The following is a 17,486-nucleotide window of genomic DNA, read 5'->3' as shown; positions in this document are numbered from 1 at the left end:
AACCATGGCTGCATATCGCTGCAGAATTCTGTGGTAGCCATGCTGGTTAAGTGTGCCTTGAATTCTGAATAAATCACTGACAGCGTCACCAGCAAACCACCCCTACACTTTCACACCTCCTCCTCCATGCTACACGTTGGGAGGCACACATGCAGAGATCATCCGTTCACCTACTCTGCTTCTCACAAAGTCACGGTAGTTGGAACCAAAAATCTCACAGTTGTACTCATCAGACCAAAGGACAGATTTGGAACCCTGACCTGTTCACCTGTCCCAGACCCGCTGTTTTCAGCAGGCGGTAGAGATACTCTATGAAAAGCCAACTGACATTTACTCCTTTTACAGCCTCGACAACTACTGGGATTATTATTATTTGACCATGTTGGTCATTTATGAACATTTGAACATCTTGGCCATGTTCTGTTATAATCTCCACCCGGCACAGCCAGAAGAGGACTGGCCACCCCTCATAGCCTGGTTCCTCTCTAGGTTTCTTCCTAGGTTTTGGCCTTTCTAGGGAGTTTTTCCTAGCCACCGTGCTTCTATACCTGCATTGCTTGTTGTTTGGGATTTTAGGCTGGGTAACTAAATTTGATTTGATTTGATGATTTCCACCGGTCTAATGTCCATTGCTCGTGTTTCTTGGCCCAAGCAATTGTCTCTTACTTGAACTCTGCGAAGCTTTTATTTGGGCTGCAATTTCTGAGGCTGGTAAGTCTCATGAACTTATCCTTGCCAGCAGAGGTAACTCTGTGTCTTACTTTCCTCTGGCAGTCGTCATGAGAGCCCGTTTCATCATTGCGCTTGATGGTTTTGTGACTGCACTTGAAGAAACTTTCAAAGTTGAAATTATCCGGATTGATTAACCTTCATGTTTTAAAATAATGATCGACTGTCTCATCACGCACCAGCGACTCCTGTGGTGGGCCGGGTGCAGTGCGCGCTAACCAAGGTTGCCAGGGGCACGGTGTTTCCTCCGACACATTGGTGCTGCTGGCATCCGGGTTGGATGTCGCTGTGTTAAGAAGTAGTGCGGCTTGGTTGAGTTGTGTATCGGAGGACGCATGACTTTCAACCTTCAATCTCACCCGAGCCCGTACGGGAGTTGTAGCGATGAGACAAGATAGTAGCTACTGAAACAATTGGATACCACAAAATTGGGGAGAAAAAGGGGTACAATACGACCAATTAACTTTTAACAAAGCACACCTTTTAATTGAAATGCATTCCAGGTGACTACCTCATGAAGCTGGTTTAGAGAATGCAAAGGGTGGCTACAAGGCAAAGGGTGGCTGCTTTGAAGAATCTCTTTGAATCATTTTTCATTTCTTTAACACTTGTTTGGCTACAACATGTTTCCATAGGTGTTATTTCATATTTTTGATGTCTTAACTGTTTACATTTACATTTAACTGTTATTCTAAAATGTAGTTCTATCAAATAGTAAAAATAAAGAACAACCCTTGAATGAGTAGGTGTGTTCCACCATTTCAACGGGTACTGTAAGTATTCACACCCCTAAATCAATACTTTGCAGAAGCACCATTGGCAGAGATTACAGCTGTGAGTCTTTCTGAGTAAGACTCTTAAGAGCTTTCCATACCTGGATTGTACAATGTTTTCCCATTATTCTTTTCAAAATTCTTTAAGCTCTGTCAAATTAGTTGTTGATCAATGCTAGACAACCATTTTCAGGTCTTGCCATAGATTTTCAAGTAGATTTAAGTCAAAGTGGCCACTCTTGAACATTCACTGTCTTCTTGGTAAGAAAATCCAGTGTAGATTTGGCCTTGTGTTTTAGGTTATTGTCCTGCTGGAAGGTGAATTAATCTCCCAGTGTCTGGTGAAAAGTAGGTTGAATCAGGTTTTCTTTTAGGATTTTGTCTCTGCTTAGCTCCATTTAATATATTTTTATATCCTGAAGAACTGCCCAGTCCTTAACGATTACAAATATACCCATATCATGATGCAGCCACCACCACGCTTGAAAATATGGAGAGCGGTACTCAGTAATATGTTGTGTTGGATTTGCCCCAAACATAACACTTTGTATTCAGGACAAAAAGTGAATTGCTTTGACACATTTTTTTCTAGCATTACTTTAGTGCCTTGTTGCAAACAGGATGCATGTTTTGAGATTTTTTTATTCTGTACAGGCTTCCTTCTTTTCACTCTGTCAATTAGGGTAATATTGTGAAGTAACTACAATGTCGTTCATCCATCCTCAGTTTTCTCCTATCACAGCCATTAAACTATTTTGTAGTCCCCATTTGCGTCATGGTTTCTTTCCTTTCCGGCAACTGAGTTAGGAAGGACGCCTGTATCTTTGTAATGACTGTGTGTAATCAAATAGATCAAATCTAATTTTATTGTCACATACACATGGTTAGCAGATGTTAATGTGTGTAGCGAAATGCTTGTGCTTCTAGTTCCGACCATGCACTAATATCTAACAAGTAATCTAACAATTTCACAATAACTACCTTATACACACAACTGGAAAGGAATGAATAAGAATGTGTACATATAAATATATGGATGAGCGATGGCCGTGTGGCATAGGCAAGATGCAGTAGATGGCATAGAGAACAGTATATACATATGAGATGAGTAATGTAGGGTAGGTAAACATTATATAAAGTGGCATTGTTTAAAAGTGACTAGTGATACATTTATTACATCCAATTTTTTATTATTAAAGTGGCTCGAGATTTGAGTCAGTATGTTGGCAGCAGCCACTCTATGGTTGTTTAACAGTCTGATGGCCTTGAGATAGAAGCTGTTTTTCAGTCTCTCGGTCCCAGCTTAGATGCACCTGTACTGACCTCGCCTTCTGGATGATAGTGGGGTGAACAGGCAGTGGCTCGGGTGGTTGTTGTCCTTGCTGATCTTTTTGGCCTTCCTGTGACATCTGGTGGTGTCGGTGTCCTGGAGAGCAGGTAGTTTGCCAATGGTGATGTGTTGTGCAGACCTCACTACCCTCTGGAGAGTCTTATGGTTGTTGGCAGAGCAGTTGCCGTACCAGGTGGTGATATAGCTCGACAGAATGCTCTCGATTGTGCATCTGTAAAAGTTCCTGAAGAGTCACTGTTACGCCTTCTTCACCACACTGTCTGTATGGGTGGACCATTTCAGTTTGTCTGTGATGTGTACATCGAGGAACTTAAAACTTCCCACTTTCTCTACTACTGTCCTGTCAATGTGGATAGGGGGTGCTCCCTCTGCTGTTTCCTGAAATCCACGATCATCTGTTTTGTTGACGTTGAGTGTGAGGTTATGTTCCTGATACCACACTCCGAGGGCCCTCACCTCCTACCTGTAGGCCATCTTGTCGTTGTTGGTAATAAAGCCTACTGCTGTAGTGTCATCTGCAAACTTGATGATTGAGTTGGAGGTGTGCATGGCCATGCAGTCATGGGTGACTACAGCCTTGCGAGGGTTAACATGTTTAAATGTTGTACTCACATTGGCAGCGGTGAAGGAGAGCCCGCAGGTTTGGTTGCGGGCCATGTCAGTGGCACAGTATTGTCCTCAAAGCAAGCAAAGAAGTTGTTGAATTTGTCTGGGAGCAAGACGTCTGTGTCCCCGACGGTGGTGGTTTCTTTTTGTAATTCGTGATTGACTGTAGACTCTGCCACATACGTCTCATGTCTGAGCCATTGTATTGTGACTCAACTTTGTCTCTATACTAACGCTTAGCTTTTTTTGATTGCCTTGCGGAGGGAATTGTACATAAATAAACAAAATACTGCATAGTTCCTAAGAACGCGAGGCGACCATCTCTGTCGGCGCAATAGTATTATTTGGATGGTGTAATGATACACCATCCAAATTATAACTAATATCTTCACCATGCACAAAGGGATATATCCACTGTCTGCTTTTTTTACCCCATCGACAAATAGGTGCCCTTCTTTGTGAGGCATTGGAAATCCTTCCTGGTCGATGTTGAATCTATGTTTGAAATTCACTGTTCGACTGAAGGAATTTACATATAATTGTATGTGTGGAGTACAGAGATGGGGTAGTCATTCAAAAATCATGTCAAACACTATTATTGCACACAGAGCTATTCCATGCAACTTATTATCTGACTTGTTAAGCACATTTTTACTCCTGAACCTACATAACAAAGGGGTTGAATACTTATTGACTCAAGACATTTCAGCTTTTCATTTTTTATTCATTTGTAAAAAAAAATGTAAAACATAATTCCATTTTGACTTCATGGGGTACTGTGTGTATGCCAGTTATAAAAATATAAATGTTATAAATGTTAAATTCAGGCTATAACACAACGAAATGTGGTAAAAGTAAAGGGGTGTGAATACCTTTTGAAGGCACTGTACATATAAAGATTGTATATTTTATGTTTTGTTTACACAGCCACCATAAGAACCCAAATCAGATTTTCTTTCTACGGTATCCAGTTTTACATGTGATCCATCAGATTTGCGCATTCACACTGATGTAGCCTCTGAAGTAGCACACAGATGGAATGCTTATTTCCTGTCACTATTCCTTTAAAATTATGGGGTGGTTTTCATGGCAACGGCAGGTCATGTTCTACAAGAAAAACTGATATGCACATCTAAACAGAGGTTGCATAAAGAGGATCAAGTTTGTATCAGGATTCAGATCTACTTTGGCTGCGCTTCACCAGGCAGTCAAATTCATATGTTTATTTCACTAATTGGTATTTTGTACAATCAGATCTTGCCGGAAAAAAATATCAGAATTGGGCTGCCTGTGTAAACGCAGCCATTTGGAGGCAGTTTAAATCTAAAGTCAAAAGATCAGATTCCATGTGTTTCTTTGCTGTTTACACATTAGTGAAAAGATCAGATTGGTATCAGAAATGCTAATGATTAGCAAAATATCTGAAATGGGCTGCCTGTGTAAACGCAGCCATACACTCTGTGTAGGGTTCAAATATGGACTTCAAAGCCAGTTCCACTGCTTTAAAAAAATGATTCCCCTCTTATCAGGGACTGATTTAGAATTGGATACCAGGTGGGTGCAATTAATTATCAAGTAGAACAGAAAACCAGCAGTTTCTGGAACTCGTACAATTTGAATACCCCTGCCCTATTTAGTGCTCTATAGTGCCCTAATCTGACCAGAGCCCTATGTGGCAGCCCTATGTGACTCTTGTCAAACATGGATCAAACATACATAGTGCATGTAATTTGAGATATGTCCTTACAGACACAGCTTTAGCCTACGTGGTCTGCTGTCTGCAGGAGCTGGGTGGATGTACATGGAGCCATGAACATAGAGCCATCTCTGTTTGTGTTTGCAGTGCATGTCAAAGCAGGGACCTGTGAAGTGATCGCTGCCCACCGCTGCTGCAACAAGAACAAGATTGAGGAGAGATCCCAGACGGTCAAATGTTCCTGCTTCCCCGGACAGGTTGCCGGGACAACAAGAGCGGCTCCATCTTGTGTGGACGGTACGGTCATTCTTTATTTATATATATACAGTTGAAGTCGGAAGTTTACATATACCTTAGCCAAATACATTTAAACTCAGTTTTTCACAATTCCTGACATTTAATCCTCGTAAAACAATCCCTGTCTTAGGTCAGTTAGGATCACAACTTTATTTTAAGAATGTGACATATCAGAATAATTGTAGAGAGAAGGATTCATTTCAGCTTTTATTTATTTTGTCACATTCACAGTGGGTCAAAAGTTTACATACACTCAATTAGTATTTGGTAGCATTGCCTTTAAATTGTTTAACTTGGGTCAAACGTTTCGGGTAGCCTTCCACAAGCTTCCCACAATAAGTTGGGTGAATTTTGGCCCATTCCTCCTGACAGAACAGGTGTAACTGAGTCAGGTTTGTATGCTTCCTTGCTCACACACACTTTCAGTTCTGCCCACACATTTTCTATGGGATTGAAGTCAGGGCTTTGTGATGGCCATTCAATACCTTGACTTTGTTGTCCTTAAGCCATTTTGCCACAACTTTGTAAGTATGCTTGGGGTCATTGTCTATTTGGAAGACCCATTTGCGACCAAGCTTTAACTTCCTGACTGATGTCTTGAGATGTTGCTTCAATATATCCACACAATTTTCCGTCCTCATGATGCCATCTATTTGTGAAGTGCATCAGTCCCTCCTGCAGCAAAGCACCCCCACAACAGGATGCTGCCATGAAGCACCCCCATGCTTCGCGGTTGGGATGGTGTTCTTCGGCTTGCAAGCTTTTTCCTCCAAACATAACGATGGTCATTATGGCCAAACAGTTATATTTTTGTTTCATCAGAACAGAGGACAATTCTCCAAACAGTACGATCTTTGTCCTCATTTGCAGTTGCAATCCATAGCCTGGCTTTTTAATGGCATTTTTGGAGCAGTGGCTTCCTCCTTGCTGAGCAGCCTTTCAGGCTATGTCGATATAGGAATCGTTTTACTGTGGATATATATACTTTTGTACCTGTTTCCAGCATCTTCACAAGGTCCTTTGCTGTTGTACTGGGATTGATTTGCACTCTCTAGGAGACAGAACGCGTCTCCTTCCTGAGCAGGATGACGGCTGCATGGTCCCATGGTGTTTATACTTGCGTACTATTGTTTATACAAATGAACGTGGTACCTTCAGGCATTTGGAAATTGCTCCCAAGGATGAACCAGACTTGTGGAGGTCTACAATTTTTCTCTGGGGTCTTAGCTGATTTCTTTTGATTTTCCCATGATGTCAAGCAAAGAGGCACTGAGTTTGAAGGTATGCCTTGAAATACATCCACAGGTACACCTCCAATTGACTCAAATCATGTCAATTAGCCTATCAGAAGCTTCTAAAGCCATGACATCATTTTCTGGAATTTTCAAAGCTGTTTAAAGGCACAGTTAACTTAGTGTATGTAAACTTCTGACCCACTGGAATTGTGATACAGTGAATTATAAGTGAAATAATCTGTCAGTAAACATTTGTTGGAAAATTTACTTGTGTCATGCACAAAGTAGATGTCCTAACTATAGTTTGTTTAACTAGAAATTTGTGGAGGGGTTGAGAAGAAAGTTTTAATGACTCCAACCTAAGTGTATGTAAACTTCCGACTTCAAATGTATATATTTTTATTGGCAGGAGAGTATTAGCAACACAGGAATTGGCAGTACACTGTTCCAAAATCGGTCTTGTATCACACATGTATCACTCAGAATTCGTGCGGTTTCAAATGATTATCAATCATCAACAATTCAAAATTTGACTTGGGTAAGATATTTTCTTCTACTATTACGTTTAGTCACGAATACATTTTCCTGCATCTACAGATCAATCTAAACAAAATGCTGGAAAATCAAAAAAAAAAGTTTAAAAACATCCCAATTTAGGTAAATATTGGACAGGGTTGTTTTCCAAAGTTGTCAAATTTAGCAATTTGTTATAATATTTACAGAATTGTATAATATAATGTTATAATAAAATATTAAAGGGAAATTGATATTTGCAGTGTAAAAAATTAACAGGATGAACATTAATAAAATTTACTCTCACGGGTGTAAAAACAACTCTGGAAGCATCACCCCAAATATGCCAGGCTTTGGATTACCCAAACATGCGTTATTTTAATCATCCGTTGGGTTTGTATTCACTTTCATTCTGCCTTGACCCAGCAGATGGGTATCTTGTTTATAATAGGTTATTTTCAGGAGGCTTGGCCTATTGGAGTTGTGGCTTTCAGGGAGGTATTTTTGGCAACCAGTGAGAGTAAATGTCATTCCTGTTCATCATGTTATATTTGTACACTGAACTTACGTTTCAGGCTGTCTGCTGTCTATCTATCACTGGAAACAATAAAGCCTGGCGTGCTGATGCGCTTGCTCATTGAAGTATAGTGGGCCAGGTCATTTAATATCATGTCAACAGAGGCCCCTGCGACAGGTGAATCGATCCCTATCCTCTGTACTGTAATGGCTCTGACAGTAGCTTCCTCCCACCTTGACACCACTGACTGAAGCTTTCGAAATGTCAAGGGAAACCCTAGCCTCTGCCAACCTCCTCAGAGGCAGCTGTAGACCTTGGAGGCCTGTTCTGCTCCCACTGTGCCAGTCTGTGTTTTGCCCTCCTGCCACTTTGTTAATCAGCTTAACATTGACCCACACCCTGTAATTCACTCTTGGAAACACACAGCTCAGCCAGTCAGTCAGGAAGCCAGGCAGTCAGCTCGCAGTCATGGAGGATCTCTCTCTACTCTACTGTCAGTCATGGATCAAAAGGCTTCACTCTCACTGACATGTTTGTAGAAACAGATGTCTTGTTGTGGGTTCAGTTGTTACAGTAGTCTAGTAGAGGAAGTGTCTTTTCACCGCCTTGTGATGTGCACATATTAACTGGTTGCATTCCTCTCTCTTTGCCTCTTGCAGCATCCATAGTTGCACAGAAGTGGTGGTGCCAGATGCATCCATGTATGGATGGGGAGGAGTGTAAAGTGTTGCCTGACCTGAAAGGCTGGAGCTGCAGTACAGGAAACAAAGTAAAGACGACGAAGGTGGGTGCATAATGTAAGAAAATGCATCACATGCGCCGTTATAACACATACATTGGTTTTATACATTTGCAAAAATGTCTAAAAACCTCTTTTCGATTTGTCATTATGGGGTGTTGTGTGTAGATTGATGAGGGATTTAAAAAATATATATATTTTAGAATAAGGCTGTAACATAACAAAATGTGGAAAAAGTCAAGGGGTCTGAATACTTTCCGAAGGCACTGTATGTACTCATAAGTGTACACGTGTACACATGTGCACTTACACACACACACACACACACACACACACACACACACACACACACACACACACACACACACACACACACACACACACACACACACACACACACACACACACACACACACACACACACACACACACACAGGGCACATGTGCTCACAAACACACACACATAAACACACTAGGGATGTGACACACTTTTTGTTAACGTTTAAACTGCCCCAAAAAAAGTTTTTCAGTTGAAATGATATGAAAAATTTAAAAAATTCCATTTGAATTCACAATGCAGAATATGGTCCTGTTGCGAATGACCGCTTGGGGGCAATGCAGTTCTATCTACCGTAGTCATATAATGAACAAGAATATAAACGCAACATGCAAATATTTCAAATATTTTACTGAGTTACAGTTTATATTAGGAAATGAGTCAGTTGAAATAAATGAAGAAGCCCCTAATCTATGGATTTCACATGACTAGGCAGGGGGAGGGGAGGCCTTCGAGGGCAAAGATTAGGGGCTAATTCCCACCCACTGGGGAGCCAGGCCCAGGGTTTTAGCTGATAAGCCCTGGGCCTATGGGACAAGGCACACATGTGTACGTCTATCTGTGGTACCAGTCAGGAATTTGGACACAAATAAAGGTTGATTTTATTTGATATAGTGTGGGTTTATCAGAGATGGTAATTTGAAGAACAACATGGACCAAAGTCAAATTAGGATTTAACGTTAGGTCAATGAAACAGTGTCCAAGTTAAAAAATATTCTATGGTAGAATGCCCTGCTTTTATTTCGTCACACTCATAGCCATTAGCTATGCTCTCTTATTAGCTCGCCCTTAACTTGTAGTTAATGTTAGCTAGCTAGCTAACAACCTATAAACAAACCTAAACATTACTTAGAAAGTTGATTTTATTTGCCTGGTTTGCTAGATTGACCTATATAAACTTTATTTTTAAACAGATGGGTTTATGGTGTTAAAATACACCAGTTATGCTTTTTTGGACCACCAGTCTGTGTTACTCAACTGTAAGTCTCTCACATTAAATTTTGCTACATAATACCGAATCATGCCGGTCGGTCACATTTTAGAGTGGCCTTTTATTGTTCCCAGCACAAGGTGCACCTGTGTAATGTACATGCTGTTTAATCAGCTTCTTGATATCCCACACCTGTCAGGTGGATGGATTATCTTGGCAAAGGAGAAGTGCTCAGTAAGAGGGGTGTAAACAAATTTGTACACCACATTTGAGAGAAATACGCTTTTTGAGTATATGGAAATGGTCTGGGATTTTTTTATTTTAGCACATGAAACATGCGACCAACACTATACATGTTGCATTTACATTTTTTGTTCAGTGTAGATATGTCATTGGGGAACTGAAGCTGATATCCTCAACCATTGACAATGGCGGCATATCACCTGCAATCATTTCTGTAATCAGCACTGTGATTTCTTTCACGCCGTCCTTTATCGCACTTCTTGAGTAGGAAGCTGTCTAATGCGCTGCTGCCAGAAACTGTTTGAGTCTCACGGTGCATCCCTTGTAGATGGTTAAGCGTTGCACCTGTACTACCATTACTGTACCTAAATTCCACCTGGCAAAGTTTACATTTCATCTCTTTCTCATTTAACTTTTCAAAGTATTTGCCAAAAAGGACTTCAAATCAAAGTGTATTTGTCACATGCGCCGAATACAACAGGTGTAGTAAACCTTACCTACAGACTCTAACCAATAGTGCAAAAAAGGTGTTAGGTGAACAATAGGTAAGTAAATAAATAAAACAACAGTAAAAAGACAGGCTATATACAGTAGCGAGGCTATAAAAGTAGCGAGGCTACATACAGACACCGTTTAGTCAGGCTGATTGAGGTAGTATGTACATGTAGATATGGTTAAAGTGACTATGCAAATATGATGAACAGAGAGTAGCAGTAGCGTAAAAGAGTGGGTGGTGGGTGGCGGGACACAATGCAGATAGCCCGGATAGCCAATGCAGATAGCACTTCGCTACCGTCGCTTGCCTTTTCCCTTGCCGTTTCTCCAACTGTGAATGACGATGACGTGTGGAGCGCTTTATATCCATAGCAAATCATTTGACAGATGCATACTATCCTATTAACTTTACATCATTGTTGCATTAGGTATTTGTTTCATAAAAAAAAATGTGCTGTTAGTGCACTCCAAAAAATGCTGAGTTAAAAACAATTATTAAAAACAGTTATTTTGACCCAGCCAGTTGGGTTGTTGATGTTGGGTTATTGAGCTATGATCCACCTGGTAAGATCAGAAGACTGGAGGCATGGCTTAGTAGAGGCATATCCCAAAGTTAGCAATTTGTTAGAATATTTACATAATAGTGTTATATATGTTATATTAAAATATGTGATGTACTAAAATATTAAAGAATTGAAATAAGGTATTTTTGGCAACCTGTGAGAGTAAATGTAATTTATGTTTATACACTCCACATTCTAATGTCCCTTCAATATTCTTGCACATAACATTATTATTTAAGTATCATAACAAAATGCTAACTATCCCAACATTAGAATTACACATAGGCACTTGAGAAAATCACCTAGAGTAAACATCATTAACCTACAGTTTCAGTGAACAATCAAAATATGTGTTGACAATAAAACAGAACAGATTAAAGGGAAATAAATGTACTCTCACGGGTGGCCAAAACAAACTATCTGAAAGCCATGCCCCTACTAAGCCACACCTCCAGTCTTCTGATCTGACCCGGTGGATCAATAACCCAACTAAGTGACCCAACTCTCTGGGTCAAAAATAGCCCAACTTGTGGTATGTCCACTATTTACCCAGCACTGGGTTGTTTTTAACTCAGCATTTTTTTGTATTTTTTAGTAGTGTGGTAGTTTTTTGATAACTGTACTATGATTTTTATTCTGTGATTTTAGGTTAAAAAAAATGTATGTTAACAATCCCAATTTCGTTTAAATGTTAGTTCACACCCCTATTACACACACACAACAGGTTTTGCTTCCTCTAAAGCCCGCCATGACATAGAATCTTCAGTAACTAAAGTTGTTGATTTATCTTCTACAGAACCAGCTGTAAAGTATAAGTCAAAGTCAACAGACGCTGAGATGCGATAGTCCGGCGTCCCATTGTGACATTAGCTACATGGCTCTGAGACACCATCCGCTGACACACACAGCCCAAACCGCAACTCTCCGCAAATTCCTAAGTGGAATTTTTCCGGTACACGTCCTCTCTTCATTTGAATGTGTTCACAGTTGTAGAAATTGCTTGAGCTGCGCTGAGAATTCGAAAAGTATGAAAGCCAACAGTTCAATATTCTAGAAAACTGCTGTGCTCACGCATACAGTACATGTTTTGAATTTGCTAGACGCAAATACGATCGAAAAGGCAAAATTCTACTGAGATACTGAAAAAATATATGTATATTGGAAGAACAGTATCTAGAGATTGCATGGAGAGACCACCACACACGCACTTATGCACTTATTCATCCAATTCAATTTTTGTAGAAAAGTGTCATTCTGACGTACAATCCATGCCCAAACCATGAAAAACAGCCCCACCAAACTATACACTTAGCACCATGCATTTGGGCAGGTCGCGTTCTCTTGGCATCCGCCAAACCCATATTTGTCTAGCGGACTGCCAGATGGTGAAGCCTGATTCATCACTCCAGAGAACGCGTTTCCACTGCTCCAGAGTCCAATCGCGGCGAGCTTTAAACCACTCCAGCCGACGGTTGGCATTGCGCAGGGTGATCTTAGGCTTGTGTGTGGCTGCCCGGCCGTGGAAACCCATATCATGAAGCTCCCGATGAAGTTCTTGTGCTGATGTTGGAACTTAGTTTGGAACTTGATAGTGAGTGTTGCAACCAAGGACTATTTTTATGTGCTATGCGCTTCAGCACTCACCGGTCCCATTCTGTAAACTTGTGTTGCCTACCACTTCGTGGCTGAGCCGTTGTTGCTCCTAGACATTTCCTCTTCACAATAACAGCACTTACAGTTGACCAGTGCAGCTCTAGCAGGCCACATACCTTTGTATATATAGTGTACATATGACAGCTTGACAGTGGTCTCTAGTGATGAAGATGAACAATAAGCCTCCTGAAATAGAAAATGCACGTCTAAGGCTAAGACTACTGTATTTCCCAGCTCCGCTCTCTTCCTGCCTGCCTACTGGTGTACAGAAAACTCTCGTGCTTCCTTCTGACCCACTTGCATTTGGCACTTGGATAAGAGAACAGGATTGGGTCGGGGCCTGCCCTTGAAAACATTTGAGTAGTCTTGGATGTAACTTCGAGAGAGTCAGCGAGGAAGCAAAACATTGGCAAAAAAGAGAAGATAAACCTCAACAATAAACAAGCTGAGCCATGCAGGTGGATGTTCAGAGCAGGATAGGGTGACTTCCAGAGATTAATAGAGGCTATGTGTGTCTGTGCTTTAGGGTGAGCGTGGGGTGGGTTAGGAGGGGGTTGTTTGTGACACAGTGGGCCCAGAGCCATCCATCACGACCCAGTGTTTGACTCACCAAACACCTGTACTTGAGCTGCCTTCTCCATTATTCATTGTGCTGAGGGCTTGGATGAGGCAGACCTTTTTATTTTAGCCAAGTTAATAATGTATACCCCTTCTCTCTCAAAGAGGGAGACAGAGAGGCAGGCAGGCATAGAGGCATGTGGCCTGGGGTGCAGGTGGCTGTTACAGTACTAGGGTTGGGAGGTATCCAGATTTTCATATCGTCCAGATTTTCCACATCGTCATACCGTCCTTTTCTCATCCCCAGATTTAAGGTATTACTGTTTTAGTACACAATCAGTCGCTTAAAAACGCGAAAAAAGCCCATTGGGCGTCGATTACTATATAGAATGCTAACAAAATTAGCACAACTACAAGTGCATTTCCATAGAGCTTGCTAGTCATATATGCTAACGAGCACAAACGAAAATCAACTAATTGCAAAGACAGGCAATCTATCTCATAAAGTTATACAGGTATAGGTAGTATCTACCGAATGTCATTTTTGGCGAGTTTGCAAATGTAAGCACGTGTGAATGAAAGACATTGATTGTGCAAATGAACAACATTTTGAGGGATAGAGATTTTGTAAAAATGTATTTTTCATAGCAGGTTTACGTGAACATACCCAGCAGATTATGGTAATTCATGTAGCAGGTTAGGAGAATTATGATAAGATAAGGAAAATCGTTAGGGTTAGCTAAAATGCAAAAAAAACACACACAAAAAAACATTTGACGTCAATCTGACAACAGCTGTATCTCATCTAGACATGAAATCACACTTTATTACCGTTAGGGCCAAGAACGGAGAGGAGAAAAAACTAAAGGAAATTAAGATACCAGTGGCAACTGTACAGATAACTCATCGCACTTTGACATCTCAAATTGGCAGAAAGCTAACACTATATGATGCCATATCCCCTTATTACTTTAGTTACTGTAACTCAAATCTATTCAAATGTATTTATATAGCCCTTCGTACATCAGCTGATATCTCAAAGTGCTGTACTGAAACCCAGCTTAAAACTCCAAACTGCAAGCAATGCAGGTGTAGAAGCACGGTGGCTAGGAAAAACTCCCTAGAAAGGCCAAAACCTAGGAAGAAACCTAGAGAGGAACCAGGCTATGTGGGATGGCCAGTCCTCTTCTGGCTGTGCCAGGTGGAGATTATAACAGAACATGGCCAAGATGTTCAAATGTTCATAAATGACCAGCATGGTCGAATAATAATAAGGCAGAACAGTTGAAACTGGAGCAGCAGCACGGTCAGGTGGACTGGGGACAGCAAGGAGTCATCATGTCAGGCAGTCCTGGGGCATGGTCCTAGGGCTCAGGTCCTCCGAGAGAGAGAAAGAAAGAGAGAAGGAAATAATTAGAGAACGCACACTCAGATTCACACAGGACACCGAATAGGACAGGAGAAGTGCTCCAAATATAACAAACTGACCCCAGCCCCCCTACACATAAACTACTGCAGCATAAAAACCGGAGGCTGAGACAGGAGGGGTCAGGAGACACTGTGGCCCCATCTGAGGACGCCCCCGGACAGGGCCAAACAGGAAGGATATAACCCCACCCACTTTGCCAAAGCACAGCCCCCACACCACTAGAGGTATATCTTCAACCACCAACTTACCATCCTGAGACAAGGCTGAGTATAGCCCACAAAGATCTCCGCCATGGCACAACCCAAGGGGGGCGCCAACCCAGGCAGGATGACCACATCAGTGAATCAACCCACTCAGGTGACGCTCCCACTCCAGGGACGGTATGAGAGAGCCCCAGTAAGCCAGTGACTCAGCCCCCACAACAGGGTTAGAGGCAGAGAATCCCAGTGGAAAGAGGGGAACCGGCCAGGCAGAGACAGCAAGGGCGGTTCGTTGCTCCAGAGCCTTTCCGTTCACCTTCCCACTCCTGGGCCAGACTACACTCAATCATATGACCCACTGAAGAGATGAGTCTTCAGTAAGGACTTAACGGTTGAGACCGAGTTTGCGTCTCTGACATGGGTAGGCAGACCGCCCCATAAAAATGGAGCTCTATAGGAGAAAGCCCTGCCTCCAGCTGTTTGCTTAGAAATTCTAGGGACAATTAGGAGGCCTGCGTCTTGTGACCGTAGCGTACTTCTGTAGCACAGTTGGTAGAGCATGGCGCTTGTAACGCCAGGGTAGTGGGTTCGATTCCCGGGACCACCCATACGTAGAATGTATGCACACATGATTGTAAGTCGCTTTGGATAAAAGCGTCTGCTAAATGGCATATATTATTATTATATTATTATGTACGGCAGGACCAAATCAGAGAGATAGGTAGGAGCAAGCCCATGTAATGCTTTGTAGGTTAGCAGTAAAACCTTGAAATCAGCCCTTGCTTTGACAGGAAGCCAGTGTAGAGAGGCTAGCACTGGAGTAATATGATCAAATGTTTGGGTTCTAGTCAGGATTCTAGCAGCCGTATTTAGCACTAACTGAAGTTTATTTAGTGCTTTATCCGGGTAGCCGGAAAGTAGAGCATTGCAGTAGTCTAACCTAGAAGTGACAAAAGCATGGATTCATTTTTCTGCATCATTTTTGGACAGAAAGTGTCTGATTTTTGCAATGTTACTTAGATGGAAAAAAGCTGTCCTTGAAATGGTATTGATATGTTCTTCAAAAGAGAGATCAGGGTCAAGAGTAACGCAAAGGTCCTTCACAGTTTTATTTGCGACGACTGTACAACCATTAAGATTAATTGTCAGATTCAACAGAAGATCTCTTTGTTTCTTGGGACCTAGAACAAGCATCTCTGTTTTGTCCGAGTTTAAAAGTAGAAAGTTTGCAGCCATCCACTTCCTTATGTCTGAAACACATGCTTCTAGCAAGGGCAATTTTGGGGCTTCACCATGTTTCATTGAAATGTACAGCTGTGTGTCATCCGCATAGCAGTGAAAGTTAACATTATGTTTTCAAATAACAACCCCAAGAGGTAAAATATATAGTGAAAACAATAGTGGTCCCAAAACGGAACCTTGAGGAACACCGACATTTACAGTTGATTTGTCAGAGGACAAACCATTCACAGAGACAAACTGATATCTTTCTGATAGATAAGATCTAAACCAGGCCAGAACTTGTCCGTGTAGACCAATTTGGGTTTCCAATCTCTCCAAAAGAATGTGGTGATCGATGGTATCAAAAGCAGCACTAAGGTCTAGGAGCACAAGGACAGATGCAGAGCCTCGGTCCGATGCCATTAAAATGTCATTTACCACCTTCACAAGTGCCGTCTCAGTGCTATGATTGGGTCTAAAACCAGACTGAAGCATTTCGTATACATTGTTTGTCTTCAGGAAGGCAGTGAGTTGCTGCGCAACAGCCTTTTCTAAATATTTGAGAGGAATGGAAGATTCGTTATAGGCCGATGGTTTTTTATATTTTCTGGGTCAAGGTTTGGCTTTTTCAAGAGAGGCTTTATTACTACCACTTTTAGTGAGTTTGGTACACATCTGGTGGATAGAGAGCCGTTTATTATGTTCAACATAGGAGGGCCAAGCACAGGAAGCAGCTCTTTCAGTAGTTTGGAATAGGGTCCAGTATGCAGCTTGAAGGTTTAGAGGCCATGATTATTTTCATCATTGTGTCAAGAGATATAGTACTAAAACACTTCAGCTTCTCTCTTGATCCTAGGTCCTGGGAGAGTTGTGCAGACTCAGGATAACTGAGCTTTGAAGGAATACGCAGATTTAAAGAGGAGTCCGTAATTTGCTTTCTAATAATCATAATCTTTTCCTCAAAGAAGTTCATGAATTTATCACTGCTAAAGTGAAAGTCATCCTCTCCTGGGGATGCTGCTTTTTAGTTAGCTTTGCAACAGTATCAAAAAGAAATTTCGGATTGTTCTTATTTTCCTCAATTAAGTTAGGATGATAGGATGATCGAGCAGCAGTAAGGGATCTTCGGTACTGCACGGTACTGTCTTTCCAAGCTAGTCGGAAGACTTCCAGTTTGGTGTGGCACCATTTCCATTCCAATTTTCTGGAAACTTAAATAAAATACATAGCTGGACTCACCAGCTTCTGCATTCTCCCGTTGTGCTATTTACAAAGAAACACGTGACTGGCTCTGCTGTTCAGGAGAACTATGGTAAGCTTCATAATGTAAAATAATGTGACAGGTGAAATGAAGAAAACGCAAACTGCTTTATATCCTAACGAATTGCACAAGTTGACTG

General features: G+C 41.5%; 1 protein-coding gene across 2 annotated transcripts in view; it reads left to right on the top strand.

Annotated features, from left to right (window-relative positions):
• Positions 1 to 17,486, top strand: part of LOC118399971 (chemokine-like protein TAFA-2) — a 191,075-nt gene that overhangs the window by 156,080 nt on the left and 17,509 nt on the right. The window contains exons 3-4 of one of the 2 annotated variants that reach the window (XM_035796252.2): positions 5,303 to 5,452; positions 8,377 to 8,514. In XM_035796252.2, the coding sequence (XP_035652145.1) occupies positions 5,303 to 5,452; positions 8,377 to 8,513 (287 nt within the window). In that variant the 3' untranslated portion in view covers position 8,514. The remainder of the gene's footprint in view (positions 1 to 5,302; positions 5,453 to 8,376; positions 8,515 to 17,486) is intronic. The other variant, XM_035796251.2, reaches the window with a different exon arrangement.

The sequence above is a fragment of the Oncorhynchus keta genome, chromosome 21 (genome assembly GCF_023373465.1).
Source record: "Oncorhynchus keta strain PuntledgeMale-10-30-2019 chromosome 21, Oket_V2, whole genome shotgun sequence".
In the NCBI taxonomy this organism is placed as follows: domain Eukaryota; kingdom Metazoa; phylum Chordata; class Actinopteri; order Salmoniformes; family Salmonidae; genus Oncorhynchus; species Oncorhynchus keta.
This window is presented reverse-complemented; position numbering and strand designations above follow the sequence as displayed.